General features: G+C 36.3%; 2 protein-coding genes across 3 annotated transcripts; one reads left to right on the top strand and one right to left on the bottom strand.

Moving 5' to 3' along the window:
• Positions 1 to 54: 54 nt before the first annotated feature.
• LOC115453355 (facilitated trehalose transporter Tret1) lies at positions 55 to 16,117 on the bottom strand. 2 transcript variants are annotated; one of them, XM_037445055.1, is made up of 6 exons: positions 15,913 to 16,117; positions 6,509 to 6,644; positions 3,819 to 5,738; positions 2,927 to 3,018; positions 2,153 to 2,288; positions 55 to 1,606 (listed from the first exon to the last, which is right to left on the bottom strand). In XM_037445055.1, exons 4-6 carry the CDS (start codon positions 2,948 to 2,950, stop codon positions 345 to 347), a joined length of 1,422 nt encoding a protein of 473 aa, XP_037300952.1. In that variant the 5' UTR covers positions 2,951 to 3,018; positions 3,819 to 5,738; positions 6,509 to 6,644; positions 15,913 to 16,117; the 3' UTR covers positions 55 to 344. The 2 variants fall into 2 exon arrangements, with proteins under 2 accessions (XP_037300952.1, XP_037300957.1); XM_037445060.1 differs by lacking the exon at positions 15,913 to 16,117 and adding an exon at positions 7,392 to 8,056.
• On the top strand, positions 14,391 to 18,280 carry LOC115454961 (facilitated trehalose transporter Tret1). Its single transcript, XM_037445068.1, has 3 exons — positions 14,391 to 14,468; positions 15,254 to 15,389; positions 16,507 to 18,280. The coding sequence occupies exons 1-3, from the start codon at positions 14,445 to 14,447 to the stop codon at positions 17,748 to 17,750; spliced, it is 1,404 nt and encodes a 467-aa protein (XP_037300965.1). The 5' UTR covers positions 14,391 to 14,444; the 3' UTR covers positions 17,751 to 18,280.
• Positions 18,281 to 25,856: the final 7,576 nt, after the last annotated feature.

Below are 25,856 nucleotides of genomic sequence, written 5' to 3'. Positions count from 1 at the left end.
TAAAAGATCCTAATCTTCAATCTGATTTCGAGAATGAACCAATCAAAATAGCTCATTTGTAAGCATGTCGGAAAAAAGTATTTTATATAAATTTCAAAATGTTAGCGTCACGTGTTTTTGAGAAAAAGGCTCTTGACATCCAGACAGACGAACAAGTGATCCTATAAAGGTTTCTTTAGAGGTACGAGACCCTAAGACAGCTCGATAGTTAATTTACGCAATATTAAAGGTAAAAAACATAAAACCCAAATTCAGTAAATTATATTTATTCTCATGTTTATTACCCGTTTATAACAGAAATCTCATGCCAAAGAAAAATAGTTTCTAAAGCCCTAGTAACTTATTTACTCTCGAGCTAAACATTCCTCTTCTATCTCACCACTCCTAGTAACAAACCGACCATGATTATAAAAATCTTCGATTTCTTGTAGCGTCCTACCTTTCGTTTCTGGTACATTTTTCCACACATAAATCATACATACATATTCTATTACACTGAACAACATAAACGTGGCCCACAAATTCATATATAAGATTAAATAAGGAGAAAATTTTAATATAACAGAATGTAATATGCATACTTGAATTATATACGTGGCTCCACCAAGACCTCTATGCTTAACCGGCATTACTTCAGCAGCTAAACAATAACCAGTTGTGGATATCCCCATAGATGTAGAAGCAACAAAGAATATAATAAAGAACAAACACAATAAAGACTCCTCTGATACAACGCTCACAGACTGCAAGAATGTCACAACAGAAGCTCCTAGCATAAAGGTAGCAGCGAAAACACCGCTGGTCATATAAACGGTTATGTTTTTGAAAAATTTCATCAGGAATATTGAAACCAGAGATCCTAAATATATACTCACGAAAATTATAATCATGCCGAAATGGGTCGCTGATGAGTTTTTTGTTGCTTTCTGCATCATGTCAATGCCATATACTATAACGACTAAAATACCACTACCGTATACAGAGCATAATATAACAAAGCTTTGGAAAAGCGGCATGTAAAAATCCCTGCTAGTTATTTGCGTCCCCAATTTTTTCAATGTAACCTTGGATTTTCTGTTCGCTATATACATTTCTTTCTGAGCTCTCAGTAATTCTTTTAGTTCTTTCTGTGAGTCCTCGCTAGATCCACGAAGCCATAAAAAAGCTTCTTCACATTTAACATAATCTCCTTTGTATGCAAGCCATGATGGTGATTCAGGCCAGAGAAATCCAATAATGAGCGCTAAAGTGATCGGTATGCTCATAGCGATACTGACTGTATTCCAATGAAGGTATCTCCCAATAATACTGGCAACGCTTACTCCAAGAGCTTCGTTGTTAATGTATATTGACATTGCAATGATTCTGAACTTGGGGTCTAGCATTTCGCTGAGAGAATTGAAGGTGGCGACAACAAGACTGTTATTTCCCAAACCCTGGAAGCACTCGCCGATGATGATTGTGATAACGTTCTCGGAGAAGTAGATCAGTAGCCAACCAATAAAGATGAAGAGGCAGCTTATGAAGTAAGACATTTTTCGGCCCTTCCATTGCATTAATGTCGGCATGAGGATGCTCGGTATTCCTGCAAAGCCGTGGCTCGATCCTGAAATAGATTTCCATTCATATTAATGTTTAGCATAACAAATATCTAGTCATTTATTAATGTGTTTATTTTGTAATTTCTTGATAGTCAGCATGCACTAACGCCTTTATCTCTTAAAGGTAGAGGCGTAACTAGTGCACCCATTTTTTCCCGTATATCTCAGTAAGTGATCGCCATATCGGGAATACATTACAAGCTTTGGTTTGATACTGAGTAAAAGAACTCAACATCACCATATTAAGTGATATTGGGTTTCCACTAGGGTTTGGGTATTCCCGAAAATTTCAAAGTCCCGAGACACACTCTGTCTCATCTCGAGTCTCGACTCGAAAGTCCCGGGACTCGAGACAACTAAAATTACGAAAAGTCCTGGGACTTTGGGACAAGCGACGTCCCGGGACCCAAACACTACTTTCCACTGACCTTAGTTGTAAGGGTTTTCTACCTCAAATGAACCCATATAGGACCACTTTGTTGACCATCTGTCTGGCTTAGTATCTAAAAGCACTTTATAACCCGTCCTTAAATACATAAGAAATTATTTACCAATCCACGTCGACAGTTCCATTTCCAATTGTATAGAACTGTCATTAGTTTTCAGTTGTTCTAGAAGGACGCTTGGAAACCCAATTGCTCCGCCGACGGATATCGCTGCGAGCTGCGGGGAACTGGCCACCAATATCTTGAAAAAGGTTTTTTTTTATTGTTTCTCTGTAGCTTTACTGCACCTGATGTTAAGTGACATGAAGCCCCTAGAAAGAGCCAAAGATACAAGCATCCCTGGAGCTCCATCACAAGAGCAGATAGTTGCTCCTTGCACTCCGTTTTATAAAGCACAATGAAGTCAGTTTAATAATCTTCATATTTATGAATCAAGAAAATATCAATTCTGTGTAATTAAATAAGTATACACTTGTATAATAATCACACTAGAAGCATCCCCATTTTGTTACTACATAAGTTAGGATGACAACAAAATATATTACAACTGCCAATCATTTTTTTTTAAAGTAAAAGGATAATTTTGCCAAGATAGCCAAAGATACAATGGTACAATGGACGGTCGGCAGTCATGCCGGCCTGCAAAATTGCTTCTTCAATTTCATTCTTGCACGTCAATGTGGCCTCCGTAAACACAAGACATCATTAGTAAAGCCTGACCAGGAAATTGAAAGACCTGCATTAGGAGCAGTACGTTTACGTTTTAAAGTTAACGTTGTCATTACAAGAAATTAGTTTTACATTTTACTAGAGCATAGGGAGGTTTCTTATTTTACTGGCCAGTTTATAACTTATAAAGTGACAGTACGTTTAACTTACTTGTCTCAAAAAAGGTATGTTCATTTTTTTCTTCTCTTTTATGTTTTACAGCTGAACGTAGTTTTTAAGGATCCGGGTTCAGTGTTTGCTTTCTTAAAAAAACACAATAATAATAATAATATCATTCCTGTATTATATACTTGCCCACTGCTGAGCACAGGCCTCCTCTACTACTGAGAGGGATTAGGCCTTAGTCCACCACGCTGGCCTAGTGCGGATTGGTAGACTTCACAAACCTTCGAAATTCCTATAGAGAACTTCTCAGATGTGCAGGTTTCCTCACGATGTTTCCCTTCACCGTTAAAGCGAACGATAAATTCACAAAGAATACACACATGATTTTTTAGAGAAGACAGAGGTGTGTGCCCTTGAGATTTGAACCTACGGACATTCGTCTCGGCAGTCCGTTCCACACCCAACTAGGCTATCGCCGCTTAAAAACCACATAATATTCAAATTCTTGGTTAAAATCATTGAGACATTTTATTTTAAAGAAAACCTAAGGAAAAGACACGTATTTACATAAGTGGACTTGCGTTGCTTTCTTGGTATTTTTTCTTTCTTTCCAATAGATTGTCATATCGTACAAAACATGTCTAGTTATTTTATTTTTATACGGGCACAAAATAGTGACCCCACTGCATCTGTTGGCAAGTGGAGTAAGGTCCAATAGAATGTCGATTCACGAGAGATGATTACTCCTCGACAATCGACACAATTATATCTATTGGAACCAGATGTACACAGGCTGATCCTGGAACGCGACACTTATGTGGGCCACTATGGCGGGTTTTAACACCTTGTGTACGGTGTTCGCTATCCAGGTGGATATAAAATATATCCAACCACCAGCAAAGTGTAAATGTATGTTGTATATGGGTTTTCTCCTTACCTTTCTAAATCTTATTTACCTTCACTTGTACACGATTTCCGTACCATTAATGAGTTTAAATTGTCCACAATACTGCTAACTAAATAAATAATTAGTCGTTTAAATCTACCGATACTTATATTTAGCTAGACTAAAAAAATGCAAAAATTCTCACAAAATATTAATGCGTAAGAACACCTTTGTAAAATTCCGTAAAATGTTTTAAAATATTTCGAATCGCACATAATTTCATGGTCACAACTTACTTTAAATAAAAAAATATGTAGACACAACAAATATTCATTTTAATGTCAGTAATTTTTAAATTGTCGACCATTTATTGTACACTGCTATGTTACTCGGCATACATCTAGGTAGAACTTGCTTTAAAACAAAAAGAAATGTAAACAGAATATATTAAATTTGATGTCAGTTTTAAAACAATTTTAAATATATCGCTATCTATAGTATGTAGAAATTAGAATTAACTCGGCATGAATGATTGGCCTCGATGTGTCTCGGTGTCGTAATCATTCTGCGTGCGTGATACGTCTAGCATAATCGTAAGTCGTAAGGTCCCAGGTGGTACTCAAAATTCATAAAAGAAATGTTAATGTTTCTGACGGGAGAAGCCACAGGCAAAAGTAAGTCTAAAATAAAATAGAAGATCATATCGCATCTCAAACGTTATATTAAATCACGCATTAACAAACTGTTCTTTAACATTTGGATCATATTTATCGAAATCGCCGTGGTTATAATATTCTTCAATTTCCTGCAAGGTCCTGTTCTTTGTCTCTGGAACATATTTCCAAATAAACAATGTTCCTAAGGTATTCACAGAAGCATACACTAAAAAGGCACCCCAATAATCTATATAAACAAATAAATAAGGAGCTGCTTTGATTGAAGAAGTATACAACACTGCCATTGAAAGAGTATAGAAAACTCCACCAATACCGCGGTGCTTTACTGGCATCAATTCTGCAGATACATTAAAAGCTATATTTACTAAACCTGATGTACAAAACAGGCTATAAACTAATAAAAGAAACCAAGTTATATATGAGGCTGGTAGTACTCCACATTTTTGTAAATAGTATGCTATTGCTGATGATATTAATGAAATTGAACATCCAATACCACTTATAACGAAAATAGTTTTGTTCTCGAATCTTCTTACTAAAACTATTGATGCCAAACAAGCAAACATCATCACACTATCAGTTAATGCTATCGGTAGAAAATCATTAGTGATTCCTGCTGTATTTTGGATTACTTGCACTGTATAAATATATAAGGCTACAGAACCACTCCAGTATAACGTGCCTACTATTACAAAAATATGAAAACATGGTAAATAAAAATCGCGTCTTCGAATTCTTTGAAAGAAAGCTATTTTAACTTCTCTATTTTTACATAGGGCCGTCTTCTGAGCTTTTAGTAATGCTGTCAATTCATTTTGAGCGTCTGCGCTGTCACCCCTTAGCCAGTGAAAGGCTCTCTCGCATCTTTCAAATTCTCCCTTGCAAGCCAACCACGAGGGCGATTCGGGCCACGTACAAGACATTAACAAGGCCAACACGATTGGTACCAACAACACCAGACTTATAGTTTTCCAGTGTAGACAATAGCCTATCAAAGATATGACAATCAAACCCAGAATCTGCATGACTGCAAAGAGAACCAAAGAAAGGGGACGAAGTTTGGGAGCGACCATTTCACTGATGGTGAGAAGGCTGACTATGATGATGCTATTTCCTCCAAGGCCTTGGAATGATTCGGCTACGATGATTCCGTTGGCTGTCTTCGCTATCAGCATTAATGACCAGCCGATGATGATCAGCAGAGTGCTCAAGATAAAAGCCAGTTTTCGTCCCTTCCATTGCATTATTAGGGAAACAAGAAGACATGGTATGCCGGCGATTCCGTGGACCGATGCTGGAAAAAAAAAGTTCTTTTTAAACTAATTTAAATTATTATGACATCATCATAAAGGTTACTAGCTGAGCCGACAGACGTTAATAATAATAATAATAATATCAGCCCTGTATTATAATACTTGCCCACTGCTGAGCACGGGCCTCCTCTACTACTGAGAGGGATTAGGCCTTAGTCCACCACGCTGGCCTAGTGCGGATTGGTAGACTTCACACACCTTCGAAATTCCTGTAGAGAAACTTCTCAGATGTGCAGGTTTCCTCACGATGTTTTCCTTCACCGTTAAAGCGAACGATAAATTCACAAAGAATACACACATGATTTTAGAAAAGTCAGAGGTGTATGCCCTTTGGATTTGAACCTGCGGACATTCGTCTTGGCAGACCGTTCCATACCCAACTAGGCTATCGTCGCTTAATTATGAATTTGCAGCGCACATTCTGTCAATCGTTGAAGTTAACTTTTCTTAAATTTTCTAACGTTCCGCTAAACTTCCTTATTTTTTTCTTTCATAAGAACCTTCTCTTGACAATAACAAATACATCAAAAAACAAAATTAATGAAATCGGTCCAGTCGTTCACGCGTGATGGCGTGACCAAGAGAAATAGGGATTCATTTTTATATAATAGATAGAAGATTATTTTAATAATTAGTTCAATGCCCCCATTTTTTGTACTCCAAAGGTCGCGTAATGTAGCTACTGTTTATAGACAGTCGTGGTTATCATCAGGAAAGACCTGGTCCTCGTTTTTAAACAGAAACTAATTACCAATCCATGAAGAAGTGTCCAAGTCTATACGTATAGAGCTGTCGTTTCCCTTGAGCTGTTGGAGTAGCACAGTAGGAAATCCAGTGATACCACCCACAGAGAATGCTGCCAGCTGCGGAGAACTGGCTACGAACACCTGGAAATAAGGGTTATTTCAGGCAGTGTACTATATTCTTTTACCAGCTTGACAAAGTGTATCTCTGTACTTGATGGTAATTCAGGGATTTGATTTGGAGTTTGATCCTTATAAGTAACAGAATCGCGTGGCATTAATTTTATTTTTGTATAAATTGTCCATTTCCTTATGATCCTTATGAGCAACGGAATCACGTGGTATTATTTTTTTTTTTTGCGTAAATTGTCCATAATCTTGTTGATTGAGCATTTTTATCAATATTTGTGAATGTAGATCTTAAGGTATTTAAAGATGATGGACAGTCTTCTTAGAAGAAAATCTTCTAGTTAAAATGGTTAAATTAACTGCCCAGTCTCAAAAAGTCACCCTGTTTAATTACATGTACAGTCAACCACAAAATATCTGAACAAATTCAAAACTTCAAAACGCTTCTACATATTAACTTCAATCGAAATATACTTTTTTCTTTATCTAAAATAAACCTAACCTATAAGTAAACCTTTTAAAATTTTATTAAAAAAAACATTATTGATAAGTTATAATTAACATGATACAAAAGTTTAAAGGTATTTGAAATATTTAATTCGTTCAGATACTTTTGTAGCTGATTGTACGTCTCATATAGCGTATATCTTTTTAAATGTTAACACTAAAACTCACATTCAAAATATCGACATTTTTCAACGAAAGTTAAAACCAAATATACAATGTCGATCTAACCGACAAGTGATACAAAACACTACTCACCTGTCGTAAAAATGGCGATATGTTCATTTTGCATGAACTTAAAATTGAATTTCGAACACGACTTCCATTTTCAAATTTTTCGTTTAAATTTTTTTGTTAAAAGAAGAATGTGGTTATTGCTCTATGAGTTTTTATTTATTATCTATGCTCTAATGTTTAAGTATTATAAAGTCATGAATTCACATCAAATTACAAGTTTGTAATGTACCGTTATAAATATAACTGTAAATAATATAAATGTAATTACAATAATGTAAAAACAGGTTATTTTACGACAACTACACTATAAACCTACATGTGTTGTTATCTACATAATTACGGCATTTTCATTATATGATTAGATGCAATGTAAACTATTGACGAAAGTTGGTGCCTGGTTTTGCGATTTTGAATTGCTAGCTTATTATTATAAGGTTCTATGTCCATTTTGTAACAAATCTAATTGTATATCACATAATACTTTATTGCGTTCACTTTGAATTTTTTTATTATTTTAAATGTTTTTATTCGCATCCTATTTTTTCAAATTTCACGAATAGCCTGTATCTATATAATTCTAATTATTTGTATTTTACCGGGAGATATTGCTGATCGCATTGAATTATATTCTATAGACACGAACATCCATCCATATAAACTATTTGTTCAAAATCTGAACTAAAATGGCAATCAAAACGTCACTGTTATAACCTATTTATTCACTCGAACTACAAATAATTTTATTACTTATTTGACTAATCCTTTTTATTCAAATCCAGGTTTACACTTAGACTCGCGTTTTATATTGAGCGCCACTCCGTATAGAACCACAAGCATCAATATTGACCATACTAAAATCAGTTTGAATGGATGACAGTTCAATTCAGTTGAACACAGTGAACGTTCGGAACACCAAATCTAGATTCTAGTACATATATATATATATATATATATATATATATATATATATATATATATATATATATATATATATATATATATATATATATATATATATATATATATATATATATATATATATATATCGATGCTCCACAGCAATTTGGAGAGTCTGACGCCAAAACGCCTTTAAAAATTCTAGAGCTATTATTATTGTTTACTGTTTCTTTCTATCTTTCTTCTTCGGGGAGTCATCGCTTAGGTAGTTAGTGAAAAGCTGGTAGGTTAGCTAGGTTAGGGCTTTTATTGTCCTTATCGGTGAGGATCGCGACGCGTTTCTCCCGTATTGTTTATTTAAAATTACATATATACTTACATCATTTTATTTCTTCTTTCCTGCCAGCCCGAGCTGGCTTCTTTGTTTACTATATTTTTCATTTATTTTATTTTCAATATAAATTGTCTTTGTTTATATAAGCTACTTTAATTAAGTAATAATTAAATATTCTCATGTACCTTGACTTATCATAAGTGCAACTGTGTTCGCCTACGTGATGATTAAAGCATTTTATTATTGTTGGAAAAGAAAATTGAAAATGGAAGATGGCTTATAAAATGAATATTGTAAATATATTGTCACCTGTCGAAATTCATACGTAGGTAAGATATTTCACTCAAGTGCGACATATGTAAATGAATATCATGTAGAAGTTATCCAATCATTGAACACTTGTGACAACAACCACTGACGCATGACCATTGTTTTTATTTTTAACTTCCCTAGCCCAGTTTTTGAAGAAAAAATTCAAATGAGTTCTCTAATTTCAAATATTTTGCTCAAAACAATTAGGGGAACTTATTATTTAAACAATAATTTAAAATAAATTTAATGTATTTTTTTATTACTTAAATTAAAAGAAAAGTCTTGTATTTTTTTATTACAAAATTAAAAATAATGTTCCTTGTTGATGAAAAACTCATTGGGATAATAAAGGTCTGTAAAAGAAATATTTTTATATCCAATAAATACTTTTCTTTTTTATACGGGGACAGCAAAGTGACCCCACTCCACCTGATGGTAAGTGGAGTGGGGTCCAATGGAATTTCAAATGACGAAAGATTACCCCTCGACAGTCGACATAATTATGCCGGCCTGTTGGAACCAGATGTACAGATAGTCGACACAATTATAACTATTGGAACCGGATATACACAGGCTGATCCCGGAACGCGACGCACTTACGTGGGCTACTATGGCGGGTTTTAATATCTTGTGTACTGCTAATGAATCCGGAATGCGACCGCTATGGCTGGTTAAAACTTTGTGTACTGTGGTAGCTATTCGGGTGGACAAACTATCTTAACAAATGTATATATAATTAAAAAACCATACTGTTTGATTTTTTTTTAATTGAAATTTTCACTATAACTATTATTACATGCAAAAGAATAAAAAATACAGCTTTAAACAAAATATTTAAAAATAAAGCAGACACAATAACACTTAGAACTCGGTAGATGGTACATAATTGCTTGGTGTTTTCATAATTAACAAACATATTAAACTCAAATATGTATAATGTAGAAATATTTGAACTGAAAAAATACATTTGTTATTTTTTAAACTCTGTTATACATTATTTTTAGTATATTACAAACCCGAAATTAGTTTGTCGAGAATCAGTAGCATAATCCAATTCACTAATTTGGAACATAATATGTTATATTTTATCCTAAAAACATATTAAAATTGCATCAAGGTTGTTTTTTGTATTAATAAACATTCGGCGCATGACCGTCACTCCTTGATACCTACTTCTACTGCTTACCGTTGCAAGCACGCTCTTCCCCACTCCGCGGCCCCGCACACGTCCCGCTAGTCCCTTGGGGCGGCGTGAGCGGTGGGCTGGATATATCAATTCCGCGTGAGTTTTCATTGTTATTATTATTGTATTTTTATTTGATCTTTTACATTTAAATCTAATTTGGGTGTTTGGGCTTTATAAACAAATATTAATGTATAGTGCAATATTCTTAATCGCTATTTCTTACGGGTCTTATAAGCGTTCATTAGAGTGAAGGCAATATACGCCCAATCATATTATTTATTTATTTAAATAAAGTTCTCCAACAGTACACATTTTTTGTTTATAATATAAAAGTAGTAAAGCCACATTTTGATGTGTGTACCAATTATAGGAGTACACAACACTCAATTATCTTCTTATCTTCTTCTTAATCTTTCTCCCGTTACTAAGAATCGTGACTCCTTCTGCGTTTCGAAAATTATTTCTAGTTGATACGATCCGTCGCCTGATGAAGGGCGGTGCTAATGGGGATCTCCAGCTGTTCGGGTTTCGACCTCCTAGAGGTCTTTTGTCCTTGACCTTTCCCGTCGCAATACCCGTCTTTCTTTATACATAATTATAGGGGCACTTTGAATGTTACTTTTTTAAATTCTACTCGTCACATGTATAAGCCAACCAAATACAAAAGTCGCACTTCAATTTATTCCACCAAATAATTAGCAATGAAATTAGTACTATCTCCATTAATTGTTTAATATGATAACTAACAAATATTTATTTGTAACTTTTAAAACAGGCCTTTTTTTATTGCTTTGAATGACTAGACGAGTTTGCCGTTCATCTGATGGTAAGCGATACGATCGCCCATAGACATTAGAAACACCACCCAACGCCTTGAATTACATAGTAGTAGTGTTTGGTATTCCACTGCGCTCGCCATCCTGAAATATGAGATGTTAAGTCTAATTATGTCCAGTAGTTACACTGGCTACAATGTCCTTCAAACCGGAATACAATAATGACTACACACTGCTGCTTGGCGGCAGAAATAGACATTGCGTTGGTGCCTAGCCAGGCGAACTCTCACATATAAGAGACCTACCATCAGTCCTAAATGCATGCACTAATTACACATACGATTTATTAAGACTTATCAAAGTACAGTCAGCAACAAAAGTAGCCGAAAGAATTCATAACTTTAAAAACTCTTCTACACAGTGGCTTCTATCGCAATATTCTTTTTTGTTCCTTATCTAAAATTATGTAAACCGTATAAAGTTTAAAAGCGACTTAAAAATTTTAATTGGTGCTGCTACTTTTTTGCTGACGGTACAACTATGTTCGCTTACGTGATCAATAAACATTTTTATTTTTTATTTATAGGCTGTCGTGAGATGTAGCATCATACGAGTAACAGTCAAGACCTAAAATATTGCGCATACGCTCCTTACAAAAAGCTACGATGAGAAATTAAAAAAACAATCTTATTGTGTTGAAATAGGGTTGTAATTGTATGTAGTTCTGGTAGGATTATCAGTATTCGCCCGGGTTGCGACCACTCGGGTTTAAAATGCGCCATAGTAGTCCACTTACTTATATAGCATTCCATGATCATCCTGTGCATATCCGGTGTACACGGGCCGGCATAATTATGCCGACTAGTGAGGAGTAATCATCTTGCGTCAGTCGACACTATCCGGACCCTATTCCATTTACAATAGGGTATTTGAATATTATTTTTCAAGATTTTTATAAAATACCTAGGTCGTATTTTTTATATTGTATAAATTTTAAAACAGAAAAAATCATTGAAATCTGGTGAAAAATCCACATGTTTTAGCCATTAAAATTAGGTAGAAGGGACGAATGTCAAAAAAACAGGAAGAAGAAAAAACTTGCATGTGACGACAGCGGGTATAACAATGCGTGCGAAAGAAAGAGATGGGGCGATATATCCACTCCAAGCCCACTGTTGTATATAGCCCTATTTAAAATTTCAATTACTGCCTCATTTCTTATTGAATTTTAGTTTAGTTCACAGAAGAATTTCTTTTTTGTACTAATTGCTGATACATATAAAAAAATGCACAAAATGAAACATAGTCAAAGACCCTATTATGTTTAACTGGGTCACTTTACCACGTACAAATTATCAAACAAGCAGCTTGTATGACATTAAAATGTATAAAGACAAATAAAATTTCAGCCTACGTAAAACAAAATGAATATTTTATTTTGATCACTAAATAAATACTTACACACAAAGTATATTAACAGCTTTATGTAACCGGAGAACAACCTTTACGAGAATATGGGTTCCGTATTTTTTATAGAATATATGACGAGACGAGCAAACTCGCTTGGTGATAAGACGACTACCCATAACAGTGGACAATTAATATTTCCAACCTCCCTATCTTTCTATTTGATTAAATTCGTTGCGGGATAATGACATTAGTTTTCCCTGAGACTCGCCGAGCTTCACTGCTCGGTGTCATAACGCGTGCCACTGCTGATCCTAGCTTACAGGAGTTGTAGTGGTGGGTGTGAGGGCTGGAAAGTCTACCCATAACAGTAGCACCACAACATTTTTTTACCCGTTCACAGCATAGTGACCCTACTGCACCTGATGGTAAGTGGAGGTCCAATCGAATGTTGACTGACGAGAGATGAGTACCCCTCGACAGTCGACACAATAGGGTACCGGACTCATTTTTGTTCTTATCTTATTCTTTACTTTTATCAAATATTTACATAATATAAATTATAACACAGAAGGAATTTTTAAAATCCGGTAAAAAATCAACAAGTTATAAGTCTTTGAATTTCAGTGGAAGGGGTAATTAACAAGAAACAGAAAAGAGACGAAATATCCACATGTGACGTCATCGGGAATTACGACGCGTGTGAAAGAAAGAGATGAAGCGATATCCCCACATCGCACCCACTTCTGCACATTACAATATTTTAAATATGAATTACTTGCTCATTTTTTAACCAATTTTTATGCAGTTTTCGCAGCAGTGCTTCTTTTTCGTATTATTAACCATTACATATAGAATAATGGACAAAATCAAGCATAGGCCGGTCCCCTATTCTGCCGGCGTTGGAACTAGATGTACATAGGCTGATCCCGAAACGCGACGGTTACGTGGGGTACTACGGTGAGTTTAAATATATACTCATGTATAAGCCTACCAAATACAAAAGTCACGTTCTAATCAATGCTCCCAAATAAATGGTAATAAATTGAGTACTACCTAATTTATATGTTTAATATGAGAATTGCAAAATAAATTTACTTAAACTTGTGAAACTGGCCCTTTTAAAGTGAATGTAAAAAAAATATATGTTCAAATGACGGATACATAAAAATAACAGCTCACATTTTATTACTCTGCTCAAAGTACATTGTCTTGTCTTTATTACAAGTAATTATTTTTAAAACTCATGTCATGTGAAAAGAGGATAAAGAAAACATACACGTAGAGTTCTTTATAAAATGAAAAGACGAAGAAGTCCAAACAACCATATTTTTCGCGGGTAAAAAAGGCGTTATTGCTAGCACCACTTGGTGGGTGAGTGGAATGGTTATCTTGGTTTTACCGGTCTTACGGCCCAAAGTCGACACTCGGGAGTATATCATCCCAGCGAGCATTGGACCGAGTCCCTAACCCTGTATACCCTACACCAGCATACCAACCAAAACCCGCAATGGCCTATTTCGACGCATACGGAATGGCTCCGGGATATCTTGTTAGAACAACAAAGTGGATGATGGCACCTCTTAAGAATTCTCATTCTGAAGTCCTATGTTTCTAACAATATACCTTATAATATAAGGTTCAGTACCAGCAATCAAAAAATGCGCACGCTCACACCTTATATCCCCAAAAGGGTAGACAGAGGCGCCAGTATTGCATCTACTTTTCACCATATGTAATGTCTTATGTTGTGATGGGGCTAGTCCATATCATGTAGACAATCTCCTGACTTTGGGATGATATTTAACAAAAAGCCCCAATATCCCTTTGCCCGGCCAGGTACACGCATTTGTGATATCAAAGCGCTGGACCTATCGCCATCGAGGCAGCCAAATAAAAACTCAATTTCATATTGAAATTTATAAAGGTCCTCGTTGACTACAGACCCCTAAATTTTGTATTATATCTTGCTTCCTTATGTCACGAACTCACCGGAGAATTAAGATCTTACATGTTTTTGATTAACTAACGTGACGACGTATTATTTTCAATTCTTAATAGATGCAGTTATTTTATTTCTGCTAATTCATCTATATTTTATTTCTGAGTTCAGGCAATTTTGGTTTTATATTTGATTGAATTTGTGTTTCAATAATTTACCAATGGATTCGCCAATTTTAAGACAAGTAAGTAAAGTAAACTTTGATTCCTAAGACTCGACACCGGGTGGTAGGTCTCTCATACGTGAGACTCCGTCTGGGTATTTATCACCGCAATATCTATTTCTGCCGCCAAGCAGCCGTGTATAGTCACTGTTGTGTTCCGGTTTGAAGGATATTGTAGCTAGCGTAACTACTGGACATAATAAGACTTAACATCTCTTATCTCAGTCGAAATCTGCCGCCTGCACCATGCCAGCCAGATGAACGAAGGTAGTTGTGTCAGTCGTAGAGAAAACCCGTGCTCAGCAATGGGCAGTATACAATACAGGAGTGGTTTATTACACATATTATTATTAAGGAAGGTAGTGAAGAAAATTATATCTTCATTACGCAGCAATAGATTCATAATTCGTTTGGTATTTTCATGAGGTAAACATTTCCAAACTCCAGACTGATACTAAGCAGAAAAACTTAATATCACTTTACCCGAAGATCAAAGCTGCTCAATTGAAGATCAATTGCTCTGTAGGGAAGTGGACAATTAATATTTCCAACTCCTCCCTATCTTTCTATTTGATTAATTTCGTTGCGGGATAATGACATATTAGTTTTCCCTGAGACTCGCCGAGCTTCACTGCTCGGTGTCATAATGCGTGCCACTGCCGATCCTGGCTTACAGGAGTTGTAGTAGTGGGTTTGAGGGCGGGAAAGTCTCTGTACCCGAAGATAAAATTCCAAACCTCAGCAAGACAGTCACATATTAACAACAAAATTATAAATGAGAAATCTATTTTTCGTTGTTCTTCCAGATGTTCGTGGCCAGCGCCCCGCAGCTGGCAGCGATTTCAATAGGCGGTGTAGTAGGATTCCCTAACGTCATCTTGGAGCAGTTCAAGGCCAACGATACCACGATACAAGTAGATATACATATGGCGTCTTGGATCGGTAATACTAATTCTCATGGCTTGCCTGAATACGATTCCTATATAAATAATAATAATTCTAATATAAGTATATTGTCCTAAACATTGTAGCCAGTGTAACTACTGTACGTATTATAATAAAACTTAACATGTGGTAGTGGTAGGTTTCTCATATGTGGGTCTGCCTGGGTAGGTACCACCGCAATGCCTAATTCTACTGCCAAGCAGTAGTGTGTAGTCACTGTTGTGTTTCAGTTTGAAGATCATTGTAGCCAGTATAACTACTAGAAATAATAAGACTAATATTTCATGTCTCAGGATGGCGAGCGCAGTGGAAAATTAAACAATACTTTGTAATTCAAGGTGTCGGATGGTGTTTCTACTGTTTATGGATGATGGCATCGGTTACCATCAGGCGAACCACAAGCTCATCTCATCATACAAAGCAATATAAAAAAAAGTTCTACTAATTATTGAAATTGCATACCTTGAGTCTCTTACTTTAGCCTTCTGCGTTATACCTACCTTATTTACTGGTTGAATACCTTTGTAATTGTTCATCGTCGTCACGCTGAGGTACTAGGTTCGAATCACGGGTCGGGCGAAAAATAATTGTGACTGAATTTTTCCATCCTAAAAATCACTAAATCGCAACTCGGGGTCAAGAAGTCGGCGGTGTGATAACCCCGTGCCTTGGAAAGCATGTAAAGCTGTTGCTCCTGCGCCTAATCCCTCTCCGGTCGTGTCGGATTGCCGTCTTACGGTACAATAAAAGTATAAAAACAGATAATTCACCTGTGTATTGCACACACTTGTGCATACAATATCTTCTACGTACCAGGCCGATCTTTGTTGAAATTAGCCGTCGTGGTCGAAATTCGGTTAGAAGGAATTTAACTTCATTTACAGATCGTCTAACTTTATTCTTTGAAAAAGATCACCATGGTGAAGTTATCGCGACTGCCTATGGTCGTTAGATATTCATGGAGTTGGATACAATGTAATAGATATGCTTGGATCAGATGACTTCCATCTTACATATTATTTTTATTATGGTTACTTTTAGTAATATTTTGTCATATTATAAACTTATCGTTAAATTGGATCTTCCTTAAAAATACCATGCTTCTATTTTTCAGGTTCAACGCACGGACTCGCAGGAATACCAAGCATAGCAATGCCAACTATAATGCAATGGAAGGGTAGAAAACTATCATTCCTCTTATGCTGCTTCCTGATCATCACTGGCTGGATCCTGACCTACATCTCCAAAAACGTGATGACTATAATCATCGCAGAGTGCTTCCACGGCCTTGCCAGCAACAGTCTTATCATCGTCAGTTTCTATACCATCAGTGAAATGATTGCCCCCAAATATAGAATGATCTCTATGTCTTTTTACGCCATCAACCAAACCTTCGGCATGGCCGTAATTGGAATTATCGCCAGATACCTTCATTGGAAGACCGTTACTATCATTATGAGTGTTCCTATAATAGTAGCTTTTGTAACGAGCTGTGCTTGGCCAGAGTCTCCATCGTGGCTGGCCTACAAAGGGGAATATACGAAATGCGAGAAAGCCTTCAAATGGCTGCGAGGGACGGACGATATCTCACAGAAGGAGCTGAAAGAACTATTGAATGCTCAAAGAGGATCAGTGAAGCCCAAAGCCAGTGCGAGGGTTTTATTGAAGCAAATAATAAGCAGAGATTTTTATGTACCATGCTTTCACACTTTTGTAATCTTATGCGCGTTCTATTGGAGTGGTATTATGGTTATTTTCATATATGGTCCAGATATCCTTCAAAGAGCTACAAGTAACTCGGCAGCAGCAAAGTACGGTATGATTTCTATAAACATAATTTTGTATATAGGCATATTGACTACAACGTTTCTTTTAAAAAATTTCAGTAACAAAACTGTTTTATTATTTAGCGGTATTACTTCTACAGTTTTCTTGGTTTCCGCATCAATTGTTACATATTTACAATCTATCGGATTATTGCCTAGTAATTCGATGTTAAGCCTGTATTGTGTTGTAGGTTTTATGTTGTTTATGAGTTTAGGAATGACTACCGTAGCATTTGTGATACCAGCTGAACTAATGCCAGTTAAACATAGAGGGTTGGGAGGAGCTGTATACGTGATATTACTTTGCTTACTTCATGCATCTTCTTTGAAGATTTCTCCGTATCTGATGCTATATGTAGGTCTGTGGGGTACCTTCTTAGTGTACGCTGTTAATGCTCTGGTATGTATGGTGATCGTATGGCGATGTGTTCCAGAAACGAAAGGCAAAACTTTGCAAGAAATTGAAGATTATTATAATTATGGTAGTTTTGTTAGAAATCCAATAGAAAATGGTGTTAATGAATTGCTATGAAAGTGTTATTTTTATAGTTGGGCAACGAAATTCATACCTACTTATGTTTCGTGTAAAGCTTATATTGCATTGGATCTCAGCTTTACTTTAGACACACCACTGATAATCTACATTAGGCGCCGGGCAGACGCTGTCAAATTATTACCGTAAAACACTATCGAACTATGAAACTGATAAATTAAGTTTTTGGACAAGTTGATATCGTCTGCAGGGCAATTACGGCGACTTTCTGTAATGAGGATAAAATATTTACTATCATATGTCATGACGTCATGATCATTGCATTATCGTACATCCGATAATAATAACCGGGCTTCTTCAAATCACGAGTGAATAGGTATTTTCTAGGCAAGCGTGCACCGTAAACCATATCATCACTTACTATCAGGCGAGAGGTCAAACACAAGCCTATATACTAGAAATAAGAATCTTCACAGTATTCACAGGAGACGTAAGAATAACTCACAAATTATAATCAACTACGGGTCAAGACTATGTATTTAGTTTTCGTAATAGAATTATTTAATTTAATCCAAGTATAGAAATAAGGATAATTTAAAGAAATTATTTTGTTTTATTGTTAATTTCATAATATATCTCAATAACATCATTTGTGAATGTAGAACATTACAATAATAAACACTATGTTTTAGAATATTATTTTTTATTATACCAATTCGAATTAAATATTCATAGTTATGACAGAACAACGTCTGTCGGTCAAACATACATATAAATATGTGGAACCTAAATATCATCAAACTTATAACATAGCTTATTTTAAACATTTACTTTGTAATAAATCTGTAACCTTTACTACAATTGTAGAATAAAAACAATCGGCACAAATTTTAAAGCCATGGGTTTTAGCCATGTGCTATTTGTCAGAGCATACTAGAATTTTAAGTAAATTGTTTTTTTATTGTGTGTGTATAGCTAGTGAAAGGCTGGTAGGTTAGCTAGGTTAGGGCCCTATCGTCCTCACCGGTGAGGATCGCGACGCGTTCCTCCCTTTATCCTTATTAAGATTATATACATCTTTTTTATTTCTTCTTTCATGCCAGCCCGAGCTGGCTTCTTTGTTTACTTTGTACTCTCATATGTTTTTATGTTCAATATAAAATGTCTGTAGTTTTATTATCGACTTAATTGGCGTAATAATTAAATATTCTCATGTACCTTGGCTTATCATAAGTGCAACTATGTTCGCCTACGCGACGAATAAAGCATTTTATTTTGAAAAATTTCAATTCGTCAATTTTCTTTGCCACAATCCCACATAATTTGCTGAATTGAAATCAGTAAATAGCCGTTCCGCGCGCGGTAATTTCGGGTTAATGCAAATCACAGCAATATATCACGTTGTGCATGTTAGCACACTCGATTGCCCGTTCGATTTTGGGAATATATTCAAATGACCTACATTCGGTTGAATAGGAACGAAATAGGTAACAAAATTACTAAATAGCTAATGACTAATGACTAATTACCTGGTGGTAGGTCTCTCATATGTGAGAATCCGCCTGGATAGGATCCAACGCAATGTCTATTTCTGCCGCCAAGCAGCAGTGTGTAGTCACTTTTGTTTTCCGGTTTGAGGGACATTGTAGCCAGTGTAACTACTAGGCATAGTGAGACTTAACGTCTCATGTATCAGAATAGCGAGCGCAGTGGAATCATCATTAAATACCATACAATACTTTGTAATTCAAGGTGTTGGATGGTGTTTGCGGTTTATGGGCGGTCGTATCGCTTACCATTAATCGAATAAAACGCTTCTGGGCCCAAAAAGCTATATTTTTGTTAACCGATTTTCCCCAAAATTATCAAACCATATTTCAATGTTCAGGATACGTGGCCAACGTGCAGTTATAACGGCAAATCTAATATTGGCCACAAAAATGTAGCAAGTAAAGAAAAATGAACATTAACGACTAAACCGGCACACACTTTAAGAGAAACAACTGAAGTTGGTTGACGCTATCGTTTCAAATGTCAATTATTAACACATAAAAGTGAATTTCCAATAATCGATAGCGGTCGCTCCAACTTTGGACGGCTGATAACTCCCGGCGCGACGGCTTTGTGCCGAGTTAGTTTGATAGATATTTCTACAGAAACATCTAGAAGGAAGATCATTTAAAAGCGGCGATAGCTTAGTTGGATGTGGTTTACTTAGCAGTCATCGATGTAATAAACACATACTAACAAAAGAATAAAAGGATGCAAAATGCATGCAGGCTGTTTGAACATTGTTCCTTTTTAAAATATCGTGTCGCAATTTCGTTTGATCAAATTTCAAATTACAACGATCCTGAACAAGTTTCACTTCATAAAGTCCCCAATTTAAACTTTTAGTTAGGTAAGATGCTTTGTTGAACGTTATTTGAGCGTCTGTTGTCATCTAAGTTGACGCTGTTAAACAAACCAAGAACAATAACTAAATCCTCACATCACGCAAATATCCCCGAAAGGGTATGCAGAGGGATACGCAACTATAACACCAATAATTATTCACTAAGTGTGTTCCGTCCCATGTTGTGATAGGAAATAATTACATTAAACTCAGCTATCATAATCCGTTCTGTGTCATATCTTTAGATATCATTTGGGATGTTGTTGATATCTATTTATTAAATAGTAACAGTCTTACAATGTACCTTAACTTGACAGCATCTCAACTAGGATCGCACTTGAGAGCGTGTCTTAGTTGAATATTAATACAGCTGTTAACACCTTAACAGCTGTGTGGATCACCATCCACTTACTACTTTGCTGGCCGATGTTAGAAAAAAAAATAACAAAAAAATTTACTTGAATAATACTTTAGTTAGTGGTTAGTTTTAGTAATAGAAATTTAAAAAAGAAAATTAAATCATTCACTAAACTTGAACACAAGTGACAAAGGAACGACAAATGTGATGCCGTCTTAAGCAAAAAAAAAGTAAGTATGGGCTTGGGGATTTGTAAAACCTCGGCAGTTTTACCAATTATAGCCAAGAGTTAAATCACTTTGATTGTAAGACCGAGGTACTACCCCAGTCCTAACAATCAATGATACATGAAACACATAATTTATATACCATCCCCTCGTCTAAGTACCAGGAGTACATAAACAACAGGGATCAATCCATTCATTATCCTTTGCATTAGCAATTGTATCAAGAAGTGGATGATCGAACGCGTATACCCCGGACAACAATAAACCATTGTCTACTGTGATAGTGATATCTCTTAATGCATCTCGCTGTGTGGACAGGTGTACGACTGATTCAGATGCGATTTTAAAATTATTAAAATAAAATAATTATGTTAACAAATGTTTCTTCATTGATAGCGATAGAAGTTGCTGCTAGTTTTGGCTTTACTTTAGCGATGTTTGCGTTTGACTAATATATATGTCATCGATATATATGTACTACGTACTAGATTTTGCGTTCCGAACATTCACTGGGTTCAACTGAATTGAACTACAATCCATTCAAACTGATTTTAGTATGGTCAATATTGACGACTCGATTTTAAGTGTAAACCTGGATTTGGATCAAAAATATTAGTCAAATAAATAAAAATTGTAAAAAAAAAAATGTTGTTCAAAAGAATAAATAGGTTATAACAGTGACGTTTTGGTTGCCATTTTAGTTCAGATTTTGAACAAATATTTTATATGGACGTTCGTGTCTATAATATATATCAATATATTCCATCCAGTGATATGATACGTATATCACCGTATGGAACACAAATTCCAATAAAAACTTAATAAATTAGTAAACGTAAAGCACGCACCGTAAAATGTGGAACAGCTTTTAAGGCTTAATGTACGGGTTGAATGAATGAGCGAAACCAACGTGGTAAGAGCTATATTGTGTAAGGGATGAAACTTGGGCCCCGGCAAACAAATAGCCATTGTTTTACATTCCCCTTGCTTCGCCGGTGGCTTTGTGCTAATAGCTATGTTACTTGCGATCGTTAACTCGTCGGGAGAATTTTATAATGGCTAATATATTTTTTACATACTACCTTACTCTTTCTTATAAATGATTTTATTTAAACCGTTTGTTAGAAGTAAATCCTGAAACACATAGACCGTATTCTGGATTAGCATGCAGGTTTGCTGGTGGTAGGATATGTTTTATATTCGCCCGGATAGCGGCGTACACATGGTGTTAAAACTCGCCATAGTGGTCCACGTAAGTTTGTCGCATTCCGGGTTCAGCCAGTGTATATCCGAATCTAACAGGCCGGCATAATTAAATCGATTATCAAGGCGTAATCGTCTCTCATCAGTCGACATTTTAATGGACCCTACTCCACTTACCATCAGGTGCAGGCGAAATTGATTTCATCTGTCATGTTGCCATCATGCAGTTCAACCGTGAAAACTAACAGAGTTACTTTCGCATTTATAATGTGAATATAGATGGTTGGAAAGATATATTCGAAATTCGAATTTATAAATCGAAGTATTTATTTAATATGTCGTGTCTAAGGCCAATAACAATTTAAAATTCCAATTTTAAAATAAGAACTCGAGTTAATAGTAATAAAATCCAATTTATTCAAAATGGCGGTCATGTCTGACATTTTGCAAACCGATCGCAAGGTCTACCCGCCAGTGACGTACAAAATAAGGAGTTTTTATTAAGTGCTATATTGTTTTGCGTTCATACAAATGCCTAGCAAAGTTGGCGGAAAAATTAACCCTTTATTGTACAAACAGGTAAAAAGAACTTTCATTACGTCTTTTCCTTTGAAAATTCTCATATTTTATTTTGATTTTTTTATTTTCTTGCGAATCCTAGATTTAATTGTGTTTGATCTTTGTTTTTGAAAGCTCGTTGTTGGAAATTAGTAATACTAGAGGTCTAGGACTAAGGATAGTGAATTAAGTAAGTACTAATATTACAAATCTACGGATTAGTACTATTGTATAAAGGAGATGGTTTAAAACTCTGGGAAGGACATAGGCTACTCTTTATTCTAAGAAAATATATAGCGGGACTTTTAATATACTGTCACGCGAACGGAGCTATGAGTAAAAGCTAGTTTATAAATCTATATACCACATCAAATACTTACATAAACAAAAAAATATTATCATATCAGCCCGAAATCGTCCTCTGCTGGACATAGGCCTCCTCCATTGAGCGCCACAGGGACCGGTTCTGGTCCGCCCTCATCCATCGGACTCCGGCGACCCTCACCAGGTTAGTCCATCTCGTGGGGGTTGCCTACGTTGCGTCTTCCGTGGTTGCCACTCCAGAACTTTTTCGCCTCAACGGCCATCAGTTCTACGAGCTATGTGTCCTGCCCACTGCCACTCGAGTTTCGCAACTCTATAAAAAACAAAAATATACGTTATCTGCTCAAACATTACATAATCAGAACAACCTTTGTCTCAAACTACAGTTATTCTTAAACATCTAGTTTCAAAGTCTAGTATTGAATAGAGCTTCCCGGGAGAGGATTTCGAATTTAACATCGAGTTACGAAACGCATGGATGTTCTTTTTGTGTATTAATTAGTTTTATTTGTAGGGGTCGACCGCGCCGTACCTTCGAATGTCAGATATCTGATATTCTTAGTAAAGGTCAGGTCAGAAGTATCCTGAACCAACCAGAATGCATGAAAAGATCGATGAAGGTGGAGGAAGCGAGAGAAGTATACCAGAATCGTGCAAAGTGGCAATACATAGGTTCTGTCTATCCCTATGGGATAGGGGCGAGATAGTTATGTACGTATTGATTTGGTAGAGCCTCTACAATGCACAGCTATTTACCAGCTAGCTTGATCAGGTTGGTACTTCTACCTTTTAGAAATAAATGATGGTACGAGCAAGCTATGACAGCCTTGACTGCCTATAAAGAGTGCCAACACCATCCGAACACACTTCAACCAAACATATAATTCTAAGGTTACTTTAAAGATTATTCCAAAATAATTTTTATATCTTTATATTATACTATATTTTAAAGTCGAGTACACAGAAAAGTATTTGCTACATTTTAGAGAGAGTCACAGTAATTATTATGTACACAAAGATATGTACTTAGTTGATTGGATATTGTGGGACTAGTTGTTACTGACTGCTTCATTCGCATAGAATTCGGATTTTAATAAATGTATAAAAAAGAATCCAACGCCATTCCTTGGGATTCAAGTTTAAAACACTACTGCACTTCGCTTATCGCAATCATAGATCAACACTAATGTTACATTGGCTTTACGGAACGGGAAATCATAAGTATTTTTTTTAAATCAACTAAATCATATTATACATCACTTATTTGACGTTACATAGGTATACAAAATATTTCCGCAAATAAATAACAAGGGCATTAAAGAGAAGGGCCGAGTTGAGGATTAACAATCTTGAAGGCAATCATCGATCAATCATATAACATTGGTCTGTTAAATGATTATGTAAAATTAGACGTGGGTTGGCGATGTGACCTGACCTTTATAAACTACGTTGTTAACAACCAAATCAAAAAAGAATCCAACGCCATTCCTTGGGATTCAAGATAATTCCATTTTACTAGTCATTATTATCGGTTCAGTGATTGAAATCGTAACAGACAATATATATTTAAATTCGTATTAGTCTTATAGTCTAGTCTCAGGTTTAAAGAAAAATAAAATCAGAATAGATAACCACCGCATCCATCATTCATAAATCGCGCGTTAGAGTCTTACAAACTCAAATCTCGTACCGGCAACAAATCGAATAAGCGAGCGCCGCGCCTCATCCGAATACAGAGAGTGGATTCAATACGAATTCAATTCCGATTTAAAAGCGCGCTCGGCTGTCTCCGGCTGCCGTTGTCCCCTACAAAGTGTTGCAGATTGACAGTATCATCCCTATTGATAAGGCGATCGGTCCTTGGAGAATGGCGGTTTGATTTCTCTTGCGGTAAGACTGAGTTTATCAAATGTAGTAAAATATATTTACACGCTGTCACTAACGCAGCGTTTAGTCGAGTGTTGTTGTGTAGTGCAGTAGACGAGCACTCTCCGCGCTGTCACCGACGTGGCTTATACCCGAGTGCTGTAATATGTAGTGCAGTAGACGAGCGCTCTTCGCGCTTATACCGACGCGGCATATAGCCGAATGCTGTTATGTGTAGTGCAGTAAACAAGAGCTCTTGGCACTATCACCGACGCGGCATATAGCCGAATGCTGTTATGTGTAGTGCAGTAAACAAGAGCTCTTGGCACTATCACCGACGCGGCATATAGCCGAATGCTGTTATGTGTAATCCAGTAGACGAGCGCTCTCCGCGCTGTCACCGACGCGGCGTATAGCCGAGTACTGTTATGTGTAGTGCAGTAGACGAGCGCTCCCCGCGCTGTCACCGACGCAGCATATAGCCGAGTGCTGTTATGTGTAATCCAGTAGACGAGCGCTCTCCGCGCTGTCACCGACGCGGCGTATAGCCGAGTACTGTTATGTGTAGTGCAGTAGACGAGCGCTCCCCGCGCTGTCACCGACGCGGCGTATAGCCGAGTACTGTTATGTGTAGTGCAGTAGACGAGCGCTCTCCGCGCTGTCACCGACGCGGCGTATAGCCGAGTGCTGTTATGGGTAGTGCAGTAGACGAGCGCTCTCCGCGCTGTCACCGACGAGACGTATAGTCGACTGCTGTTATGTGTAGTGCAGTAGAAGAGCGCTCTCCGCACACATTTATGCGATGTATAACCAAACGTTGGTTTCAGTTATGCAGTATTTTCTCTTCGTTATATGACTTAAAACAAAACTGCACTCCATGTAATCTTAATGTATAACAAATTCAGACAAAACAATTTAAGTAATACTAAATTGTTTAACGCCGCTGCGGCTTCAAAGGATTCAATCGGTTGTAGTCTATGCTCAGTCGGTTTAAATGGTGAAATTACTTCGAGGAAAGTTAGTCCCCGCGGGGAAGCGATTTCTGAACAGTGTACAATATTATTAGAATCTAAAGATTATCTTCTTCAAAACTCGATTGCTTTGCTTGGAGTTTAATGAAGGTATTGTACAGGAAATGTTTTAGTAACTGTGTATTTTTAATGTTATAAAAATACTGGAAGATAGTTTGTGTGATAATTTTGTTTATAGATTCT

This window comes from Manduca sexta, chromosome 5 (genome assembly GCF_014839805.1).
Source record: "Manduca sexta isolate Smith_Timp_Sample1 chromosome 5, JHU_Msex_v1.0, whole genome shotgun sequence".
Taxonomy (NCBI): Eukaryota; Metazoa; Arthropoda; class Insecta; order Lepidoptera; family Sphingidae; genus Manduca; species Manduca sexta.
The sequence above is the reverse complement of the archived record's forward strand: the minus strand, read 5'-3'. Positions and strand labels throughout refer to the sequence as shown.

Excerpts from the sequence above, each read along its gene's own strand:
- LOC115453355 (XM_037445055.1), bottom strand. The coding sequence starts at position 2,950 with ATGAACATACCTTTTTTGAGACAA. Across the intron at positions 2,289-2,926 it reads ACATACCTTTTTTGAGACAA|ATATTGGTGGCCAGTTCCCC; the intron begins GTAAGTTAAACG and ends ACCTTTTTCAAG. Across the intron at positions 1,607-2,152 it reads GGAACTGTCGACGTGGATTG|GATCGAGCCACGGCTTTGCA; the intron begins GTAAATAATTTC and ends AATCTATTTCAG.
- LOC115454961 (XM_037445068.1), top strand. The coding sequence starts at position 14,445 with ATGGATTCGCCAATTTTAAGACAA. Across the intron at positions 14,469-15,253 it reads ATTCGCCAATTTTAAGACAA|ATGTTCGTGGCCAGCGCCCC; the intron begins GTAAGTAAAGTA and ends TTGTTCTTCCAG. Across the intron at positions 15,390-16,506 it reads ACATATGGCGTCTTGGATCG|GTTCAACGCACGGACTCGCA; the intron begins GTAATACTAATT and ends TCTATTTTTCAG.